The sequence below is a fragment of the Triticum urartu genome, chromosome 2A (assembly GCF_056163025.1).
Source record: "Triticum urartu cultivar PI428250 chromosome 2A, HENAU_Tu73, whole genome shotgun sequence".
NCBI lineage: Eukaryota > Viridiplantae > Streptophyta > Magnoliopsida > Poales > Poaceae > Triticum > Triticum urartu.
Window position 1 is genome coordinate 607,342,446 of NC_141874.1, and position 10,459 is coordinate 607,352,904.

Here is a 10,459-nt window from a genome sequence, read left to right on the forward strand (position 1 = left end):
CTTCCTTTATCCCGAGTTAACATAAGCTCGATGACCAAAGCTATCTATATGATGCATCTCCGCCTATGTAGCTTTGCTTACCATGAACTGATCTCATGCCTTTCTTTTAGCCTATGAACCTACCATCAATGTAATATACAGTGCTATGTATGAACATCATATCTAAATATTTATTCCCTTATGCTTCAATGGTTTTATGTTCAGTGTCTAAATATTCCAACTTGCATGGTTTGAAAGCTTGGTCCACTCTCGCCCTTTGCGCCACTCATCTAGTTCAAAAGAAAAAACTAGTACTAGTAATGTGGAGACACCTATAAATAAATACAGAAACTAAAATTGACATGGAAAGAGAGAGAAAAAAAAGATGCAGAATAAGCTCGGGCAGTGAAGCAAGTTAACTGCAATTGCTAGGTAAACTCCGGACGCACACACAGTGACAGACTGACAACACACATACTAATTAAGTCCCACTTGCTCTACATCAGGCATTTTTAGTTGGTTTTACTACATCCAAACCCCAAAATATGACTGGCTGACACCGCCCCTTGCATCTATCTACGCCCTGTTCCTGCCAACACTCTTCTTCCACCGCTCTTGACCGAATGCAAATACCTCTAGTTCTGACTTGCACTTGCCCTAGTCCTCTTCCCTGCCAATGACAATCATCATGTCCAAATTAAGCACACCACGTCCAATCACCAGATGACTTCTGACGGCAAAAAATGCTTTAATAAGCAGTAAAAAAGGGTGGACGTACTTGAATTCTTCGGACCGCCGCGACAGTACTTGCTTCCGCACATGCAGTCAAATGCTTTATTGAGGTCATCAGTACCATCAAAATCGATGCCATAATCCTGAAATCACAACTCTTAAGTGGGTGATGGTCACTCACAACAAAATATATGGATCTGAGCCAGCAATTTTTTTTCTGCTCTACATGCACAATTCGATATTTCAAATGTTGCCAACCCATATAAAATAAGGCCGCCCAAACATCAGCCCCTTAATTTGACCCAAAGGTAGGTGTCAGCTCAACATACTAGTTAAATTGCTGAATTCAGCGAGCACCTTAATATTATAGATTATAGTTCCTGCTTCACTACAACCCCCCCCCCCCCCCCCACCCCACCCCACCCCGCCCCTCCCTTAATTGAATCGATGGTGGGTATTCCAGATCTAGTTCTCGTCGTCTTAAATCGTACTCCTACATACATATAAACCTACTATCTTCTACTCCCTCTCCAAGGCGAACAGCTCGTTGCTGACGCCGCTAACGGAGTCACCGCATAGGCGCCCTACAGGTCATGATAGGGTATCGCGTGATAGAGACACCACATGTGATTTCGTTCCTTTGACAGCACACATGCAGTGTTTAGATGATGCTTAAGCCAACCCTACATTCCATTGATCGATCAAGCAAACTAGCCAAGCTCACCCAGCAGCCATTGTGGTATTCTCCCTTTTTCTCATAACGGAAGGATGAGATCAAGTGACGCACGGTTAGGTCTATTAGCACTTAATTAATAGTAAAAGACAAAAATACCCATTCTAATTCTTGGAAAGCGGGTGTACTGAAGCAGGCCCCAATTAATATTGTATGGGAATCAACACTTTGGCTAGTATGCATGCGAACCTCATATTGTGCAGGTATTAATTAAGGGTATTATCAAGTAGTGGCAGGTGGTTGTCATGTACTAGTGTTTGAGAAAATGATACAAACACTTACCCGCGTTAACTCCTCAAAAGCCTCTATTTTCTTGGCAGTGAATAATGCAAGCTGCGTTAAGAGGGGGGAAACGTCAATTACTCGTAAGCATGTAGCTGCAAATCAAGCACCTTTGGTGCAGAAATCAATATCAATTGCCAAAAATCAGTTACATGGTAATAATGGCGATCAGGAGTCTCGACTTCAACAGGTATGATTACCAAATTTGCATCATAGCATCTACATGGCAAAGCATTATTATCAGACACAAATCAGCGAAAAGTACAAATATAGCATTAATAGACAAGGCTGCTGAGGCCTTTATAAATGAACAGATGGGAAAAGAGTCCTAGCATACCTATGGTTGACAAATCGCCCGACATTCCCATAAAATGTCGGATCAACGCAGAGAGCTTCCTCGTCTCTTAGCACCCCTTCAGAACCCCAACTAGCATCTAGGAGCACTTGATCCACATGCTTAGAATTTTTGGCTTTTCTCTCATGTAGTTCAGAACTTGTTAGTACCTCCCCAACTAATTCACAGATGAAAGCACCTTTTGGCAGCCCATCCAGCGTCCGTAGCCCCCAGCCCTTCCCTTCATTTGTGAAAAACACCTGAATCACGGAATAATGGTAAGCTCATCTACATGCTACAAGGTTGACACCAAAGGAAAGGGACAAAGTGAAGTTTTGATTTGCTAGTGCTTACAAGAATGGAGCAAGAAACACGTTAATATATCAAAACAAATGAATGATGTCAATGGCCATTCATCAAAGAACAGAATGGTCCATAAAGAAACTACTGATGAGTGATCATCATCCAAAAATGGGAAGCCACAAAAGTATAACAGCTGTGATAACCTAGAAATGATTTAAGATAGTACCTGGAGATTGCATGTTATCCCACGCTGAATCACACGATTTCCACACTGCATGCCACAGCCACATTTACTCCAACACTCCTTAATGAATTTTCTAGCAAGATGACCTTTACATGGATCTGGTGAGGGCTTTGTCTTATATATTTCAAGAGGACAAGCTTTACAGTAGAACTTATTATCCTTTTCTGGGAAGTGATTAACAGCAATGCACTCATCAATTAATTCTGCCCTGACCAGGCCCTCCGGTGTGTATGCAATCTCACCTCCAGTTGATCTTGCACATGCACATGGATGTGATTCTAATAAGCAGTTGCCTGAACAATCTGCGCAGCAATCCTCATCACCAATCCGCGCAAGTGAGGTGTTGACATAAGCACTTTGGAAAATGAGATTCTTTCTTATGTAATAGAACAATGGCGGACAACTATCACTACCAAATTCGTTTACGATAGGTATTCTAACCCTTTCTTCTCCCTTCGTTATGTCAGCAACATCATGCAGTGGCCTTTGCTTAAAAAGTGCTTCCTGAGGCTGATAAGCAACTACCCAATTTTGAAAGCTAGGTTCCGAGGATGATCCTACGGCAGTATTACCATTCCCATCAACAGCATGCTTACAAGCAATTGGCTTCACAAAGGGAGCATGCGTCTCCAAAGCCTGTTCTTGCAAGCTGCCACCATTGTTTTGAGCTTCAGAATGCACAGCACGTGACTCTGCAACATATTGGCATATCTCATTCATCAGCTTGCCAACAGAAAAATCAGGAGGTAGGGTCTTGTATGAGCGGAGACAATTATCCTCAACTATTTTGAAGACCTTGTCCAAACTAATGCAGACCTCTGAAGGGTCAAATTTGCATTTCAATGACACCTTCACCTCACCCAGAGTGGATGAAGCTACATCAAGTTCAACAAAAGATGCCTGGTGAGTATTTTGAACAGTAGACTCTACCCCATCCTTGACTGCATGTTGGCTGCTGTCCGGATTTTGATCGTGGTTAACTATGCTAGCTCTAGCATCAGAACCCCATGTCAGCATATCCCTTGTTTTACAATGTTCAATTAGCATGTTGTCTCCACCTATTTATTTTTTATTTTGCAAATACAGTAGATCCAATTAGAACAAGAATATTGCCGACAGAAACTCATCACAAATTGAGAATGATCAAAGCAACTGCTACAGTTGCACAGCCATCCAAAAGAAGGAAAGAAAGCAACCAAGCAAATGCTAAAATAAACCACATACATGTGCACCGGAAACCGCCGTAAGGACTTAAACAATTTGGTAATATCATAGGGAAAATGTTGAGTTTGATTTCCAGAGCATACAAACATCAGTATGAACTATAATTTCAACTAAAACTAACGCAAATCATGAACAGCTCTAGCCTGGTCTTGAAAGTACTGAGTGATGGTGAGATAATGCAAGTGGTATACCTGAAGACCCAGTATTGAGGTCGTTGGCAACAGGAGCAGCTGGAACATCAATTTCAGGTTCAGGCTTGGGCTCTTGTAAAAAGAGAGCATCTTGGGGATTTTCACTGACATCCATGGGTCTGTTGATGAGGGAGGTTTCATTATCACTAACATCCATGTCATACCGAGCAGCAGAAGGGTGTTGGTCATCTGGATCTGGTGTGACCGACGTTGAGTTGTGAGGCTCGGACTCTTGGTCTGTCACCTGATGTGAAACAGCAATTGGAAAGGCTGAGCATCAGATGGTAATTATACAGTAAAGAAACAGAAAGTAGCGTAGCATTTGTACATGACGGCTAGTGGCAGGCATTTGTTGATTCTTTTGGCTATCCAGGATGGTGTCAGCAAGGATGCGGTAGCTCTCGTCCTCGATGGGTTCCCAGTTTTCAAAGAGCTTGTAGAGGTGCTTCAGGACTGGCGAAACCTGCTTCTTGGGGAAGCCGAGACGCCCCATGGCCTCATACGCCTTTTGAGCCCTATCCTTGTGGGAAATCATGGCCTTCCTTTAATGAAATGCCCCACTGCTATTTGTGCTGCAGAGAAGATGTGTATTTGCATTATCAGTCAATCAAACCCTCCTCATAAGACAAAAATAAATAAATAAATAAATAAATTCATTTATGAAACCCTAGTAGAGAAGAGGAATGCACGAAAGTAGCAGGTGGATAAGAACCGCACTGGAAAACCCAATCTTGGAAGGGAGACGAAGATAGCATCAGGTTGTACCAAGAAACATCATACAGCCAGCAGTAGTGGGAGAGGGAGGGAAAGGGGAATGCACCCACCTAGAGCAGAAGAAGAGTAAAAGAAATTGAAACTTTGGTGCCTACTAGAGAGGATCGATTGTCACAAACCTGCACGCGTCAAGGGAAGGGAGCGGGTCAGGGGTTCTGGAGCAGTGCGAATGCGAGTGCGAGGCTGGCTGGGGTGTCGAGGTGGAGGGGTCCGGAGGAGGACGACGCCAAGGGGAAGAGGAGGCGACGCGTCCGCAATGACTGCTGCCTGCTGACTAAGGGCCAGTTCTTTTGAGCTATGCTGTGAAAATAAGCTCTAGATAAGCTCCTGTGGAAATAAGCTCCATATAATAAGCTAGTCAGTTCTTTTCAGTGCCTGTTTTTTCAGCTTATCTGTTGTATGGTCAGTGAAAAGTCTGTCATGCCCTTGGACTATATGGTTGTCCTGATTAAATGATATTGTGTTATTTTTATCATTTTGCTACTCAAATGAACACAAATTCGACTTCAAAACACCACGATATGTTACAATCAAACATAATAAAGATCATTGCCTGACATACGAATATCATAAATGCATCATTATCTCACATCATACATGCATCATTATCTCAAGTACGAGTACGAGTATGAAAGATCTTACACAGAACCATCAATTTTTCCTCTATGGAAATACAATGCTAGCATCCAGAGGCGAATACAATACTTAGTGAGAACTTACTACTGTGAATGAAAACATGAATGTACACGAGACTTTGTAAACTGGACAGACTTTGCAAACCATAACAGCCAACAAAATCTCGTTTTGGTCATGTATTTATGTATGTCTAGCAGCACATGACAAGTATATATGCAGCAGCAGCACCATATATATTCACCACCACATAGCATATCAATAGGAAAACATCATGCATCAGCAGAAGTTCATAGCAAATCTGGATGAATGTTTGGCAAAAAAATCAAAAGGGGCTGCTCATCTTGGCAGAGGAACTCATGGCCAACGACTGGGAGGAGCGGAGGGGGCACGAACGGGGGTCCTTCACCTGATTGGGTCGTCGGACGGAGTGGGGCACCGTTCGCCGGAGTGGTGCCCTGGCCGGAACGACCAGGAGCTGCTGCGAGGGTGGAGCGCGCCTAGGAGTCGCGTCAGAGGATGGAGAAGCGGCGGAAGACGGGCTCCTACCCGCCGTCCATGTGTCCGGAGCTAGCCGCGACGAGAAGCCAGGGACCGGCGGCGGCGGCGGCGGCGGCGAGGAACCCTAGCCTTTCCGTGCGGCGTGCGAGAGCGAGAGCGAGAGGGGGATCGAGTGAGGCGACTGTTTTTTCTTTCTGCGGGGGGTCGGGTCGGGTGACGCAGGCTGGGACTGAGAGGTATAGCTGGCCAAATGGGCCGTGCTAACTGGGCCGGCCCGGTAGCACGCAGGAACAGCACGGCCCAGGCATGGCACGTCCCGGGCTAAACGGGTTAGACACGGCACACGGCATGCCATGGGCCTGGGCCTAGAGGCTGGGCACGCGGGCCTGCACGGCACGGCCCGTTTGTTTTTTTACATTTTTTCATATTTTTTTATATATATGAACTAAATTATAGCCTAATAGGCCAAAAATACAGCCCAATCGGCTAAAAAACAGGTGGCCCAGGGTGCTAAACGTGCCATGGGCCAGCCCGTTTAATAATCAGGTCGTGCTTGGGCCAAGGAGCAGCGCCTGTGGGCCGGCACGGCACCGCACGGCCCGACTATTAAACGTGTCACGGCGGGCCGTGCCGGGCCAGGCACGATTAGCACGGGTCAAGCCGGGCCGGGCCGGGCCGGCCCGTTTGGCCAGGTCTGCTGGGAGGGGTATTTTCTTTGTTTTTTTAGCGAACTACGGTGCCCTTTTGGAGTAAATTGCTTAAAACCATCACATTTGTGGATAGGATACTCCAAAACTACCGCTTTTGCCAAAATCACAAAAGACCACCACTTCTACGCCAAGTGGATAACAAATAGCACTAATTTGAAATTGAGCGTGTCTAATAGCAAAACTGGCGGGTAGGCCCTATCTGTCCAGGCTGATGTGGCGAAGACTAATCATAGTCAATCATTGACCTGCTGAGGTGGATGGGGGTCCCACCTGTCAACCACACTTCTTGTCTCCTCTTCTTCTTCCTTCCCAACGGAACAGCAGCGGTGGCTGGCCCTGCCCGCTCCGGCGAGGCCGAACCCCCGCGCCCAAGCATGCTCTGATGAGGCCGAGCCCCCCGCGCGAGCCCCTGCCCGCTCCGGCAAGGCTGAAGCCCCTCGTGCCCTCGCTCCGGCGAGGCCGAGCCCCGCATGCGCACCCCTGCCCCGCATGCGCACCCCTGCCCCGCTCCGGTGAGGCCGAGTCCCCCGCGTGCGCATGCCCCTGCCCGCTCCGGCGGGGCCGCGGCGTTGACCTGCTGCTAGCCAGGGGCAGATGCGACGGGAGGCGTTGGTGCGATTCAACGGGAGACAGACTCGAAAGCGGCAGCGTTGACCTGCTACTGGCCAGGGCAGATGCGACAGGAGGCGTTGGTGCGATTCGACGGGAGACAGACTCGAAAGCGGCAGCGTTGACCTGTTGCTGGGTGGGGCAGATCGATTCATCGGCGTACGACCGTGCTGCGGGCGGCGGGCTCCTGCCTCGCCCTCGCCCTCCCCCGCCTCCCTGCGCTCTGGATCCGGTTGTTCCCTGCGCCGCCGAAGTCGATGTCGCCGCTGCACACAGACTCCTTGTACACCTCGAGCAGGAGTTGGGGGGCGGGAGCGTGGTCAAGCGCTGATGGCAGCGAGTCCTCTGCCTTGTCTGGGAATGGGACGGGCGGCGGCCTTTGCCTCGGCCCAGGCAGGACAGGCCGCGGCCGGCAATGGTGATGGTGGCCTCTGCCTCGGCCCAGAGCAGGACGAGCGGTGGCCTTAGGCTTGACCATGGTCGGCGACATGTCCGTCTCGTCGGAGTGGGATGGTGGTGAGGGAGAGAAAAATGTGGGGAGCAAGGAGAGGAGAGAGGAGATGAGAGTTGTGGATTACAGGTGGGCCCTCGTCCACCTCAGCAAGTCAAACACCGACTAGGACTAGTCTTCGCCACATCAGCCTGGACAGATGGGTCCTACCCGTCAGTTTTGCTATTAGACACGCTCAATTTTCAAATTAGTGCTATTTGTTATCCACTTGGTGCAGAAGTTGTGGTCTTTTCTGATTTTTGACAAAAACGGTAGTTTTGAAGTATCCTAGCCACAAATGTGGTGATTTTGAGCAATTTACTCCGCCCTTTTGGTATACCCCTTTGGTTTTAAGTCATAAGCTGCGGGAAGCTACTCTCCCCCAGCTTTTTGTTGGGGAACGTAGCATGCAATTTCAAAAAATTCCTACGATCACGCAAGATCTATCTGGAAGATGCATAGCAACGAGAGGGGGAGAGTGTGTCCACATACCCTCGTAGACCAAAGCGAAAGCGTTAGGTTAACACGGTTGATGTAGTCGAACGTCTTCGCGATCCAACCGATCAAGTACCGAATGTACGGCACCTCCGAGTTCAGCACATGTTCAGCTCGATGACGTCCCTTGAACTCTTGATCCAGCAAAGTGTCGAGGAAGGGTTTCGTCAGCACGACGGCGTGGTGATGATGATGGTGAAGTGATCCGCGCAGGGCTTCGCCTAAGCACTACGTGAATATGACCGGACGCGTAAACTATGGAGGGGGCGCCGCACACGACTAACAATATTTGTTGTGTGTTCTAGTGGTGCCCCCTCCCCTCATATATATAGGTTGGAGGGGAGGAGAGGCAGCCAACGGTGCGCCCCAAGTAGGAGGAATCCTACTTGGGCACCTCCCAATTCGGCCTCCCTCCTTTCCTATTCCTATTCGGAGTAGGAAGGGAAGAGGGGAAAGGGGGAATCATATTCACCTTTTCTTTCCGCCTTCCCCTTTCCTTGTCCAATTTGGCCAGCCCATATGGGGGGAACACCAGCCCCTTTGTAGCTAGTGTATTTCCCCTCTTGGCCCATAAGTCCCATATAGTTTGCCGGGTGTAGCTCGGAACCCTTTTCGGTGACCCGGTACGTACCGGTACTGTAACGCCCCGAGACCGACGCGCCAGGTGTCTTCCAGTTATTCGCTGTTGTTACCTTGTCATTTGCTTGCGTATTGCATTTTGCCTTGTCATCATCCGCATTTCATCTGCATGTTTTCAAAACTTGCATCCGTCCGGGTTCCTCCAGTTCCTTCTGTTATCAGTTCTGAACCCAGACATACTCGCATGCACCCACGACACGTTCGAAATATTATTTTATAAGTGGCCGGAAAATGTTCTCGGAATGGGTTGAAAGTTGGCGTGCGGTGTTGTTATGTTGTCGGTAGGCCGCCTGCCAAGTTTCATCGCATTCGGAGTTCGTTTGATGCCCCAACGGATAACTATAGCGGCAATATAGTCGGTCTTTTCGTCGGATGTTTTCGGTCTCCGGAAATCATGTCAGGGCTCCCTCCTTTCTCTCTCCTCTCAGCCCAAGCCATCCTACACAGCCCTTTAGCCCACCTGCCTATCCCCTCCGCTCCGGACCGTCCGATGGCGGTCGAACGGCTCCGAAACGGAGCAACCCCCTAACCCTAGCCAAAAACTACTATATATGGACGCCCTAGCCTTCCTTATCTAGAAACCCTAGTGTTTTCCTCGGAAACCGCACCACCGCCAGCTTCCTCCACTCCGCAACCGCCACCACCCACCGTTCCACGCCGCTAGGCCCACGAGGCCCGCGCGCGCCGCCGCCTCCCTCCGACGCCTCGCTGCTCCCGAGCCGTCGCCGATCGCCTCGGCCTCCTCTCCAGCGTCGCCGCCTCGCCTACCTGACCCCGTCGATGTGCCACCCTCCAGCGACCTCGCCACGCGCCGGCGACCGCCGCCCTCGTGCGCCTCAAGCTCCACCGTCCGACGTCGCCTGCTCGCCTCCGCCCTGTCGTCGCCGCACGCCAGACTTTGCCTCGCTGCCTCGCCGGACTCCAGCCACAGGCCGGCCCCGCCGCCCCTGCTCCGGTCAGATCCGGGCTTGGCGCCCCTGGATCTGACTCCCCCTGCGTCGTTCCGCCCGTCCCCGCCGGTCCCCTATCTCGCCGGGGGTCCGCCGCCGCTGTCGTCGGGGTCCTGCTCGACCCCGGAATCGCCCCCACGTGGGTCGCGCCTGAGCCAAGGCCCAGCCGGCTTCGTCAGGCCCAGCCGCCTCTACGAGGCCCAGCTGCGCGCCCCTGCCGGCCTCTTGGGCCTCCTCCACCGACCGGGCCAAGGGCCCATGGTGAGGCCACCCCCAGCGCCTTTTTTTCACTGCTGAGTTAGCCCAGTGCAGCCAGATTCGGCCCGAGTAACATTTTTTTCCGCGGAATGTTTTTGCTAATTAACCAATGCATTACAGATTTGCAGAAAACCCCCTAGACATCATGCATTTAATAACTCATGAGCCGTGCACCGGATTAAAATGATCTCTATATGTAAAATGCTTAGAATTTCATCTAGTTTCATAATATGATACTTTAATCCATGTTAAAAATGTTGTTTGATTAAATTTGCTCATATGCCTTGTTAAAATGATTTATTTCATAACTTAATAACCGTAGCTCCAAATTTAATAAACTTTATATGTAAATGGGGTAGAAAAATGCCTAGTTTAACA

The 10,459-nt window shown here is 49.4% G+C and overlaps 1 protein-coding gene across 6 annotated transcripts; it reads right to left on the bottom strand.

Annotated features, from left to right (window-relative positions):
• Positions 1-385: 385 nt before the first annotated feature.
• LOC125539146 (histone-lysine N-methyltransferase SUVR4) lies at positions 386-6,151 on the bottom strand. Of its 6 annotated transcripts, none has more exons than XM_048702518.1 (10): positions 5,839-6,151; positions 4,916-5,096; positions 4,351-4,594; positions 4,023-4,266; positions 2,590-3,665; positions 2,064-2,320; positions 1,879-1,945; positions 1,727-1,777; positions 758-854; positions 386-649 (listed from the first exon to the last, which is right to left on the bottom strand). In XM_048702518.1, exons 3-10 carry the CDS (start codon positions 4,555-4,557, stop codon positions 615-617), a joined length of 2,034 nt encoding a protein of 677 aa, XP_048558475.1. In that variant the 5' UTR covers positions 4,558-4,594; positions 4,916-5,096; positions 5,839-6,151; the 3' UTR covers positions 386-614. The 6 variants fall into 6 exon arrangements, with proteins under 6 accessions (XP_048558475.1, XP_048558472.1, XP_048558474.1 ...); XM_048702515.1 differs by having other exon boundaries at positions 4,916-5,123; XM_048702517.1 differs by having other exon boundaries at positions 4,916-5,188.
• Between the last annotated feature and the right edge of the window lie 4,308 nt (positions 6,152-10,459).

Coding starts and splice junctions, on each gene's coding strand:
- LOC125539146 (XM_048702519.1), bottom strand. CDS start 4,557: ATGATTTCCCACAAGGATAGGGCTCAAAAGGCGTATGAGGCCATGGGG. Junction 4,267..4,350: donor TGCCTGCCACTAGCCGTCAT/GTACAAATGCTA, acceptor GTTTCACATCAG/GTGACAGACCAAGAGTCCGA. Junction 3,666..4,022: donor CCTCAATACTGGGTCTTCAG/GTATACCACTTG, acceptor AAAAATAAATAG/GTGGAGACAACATGCTAATT.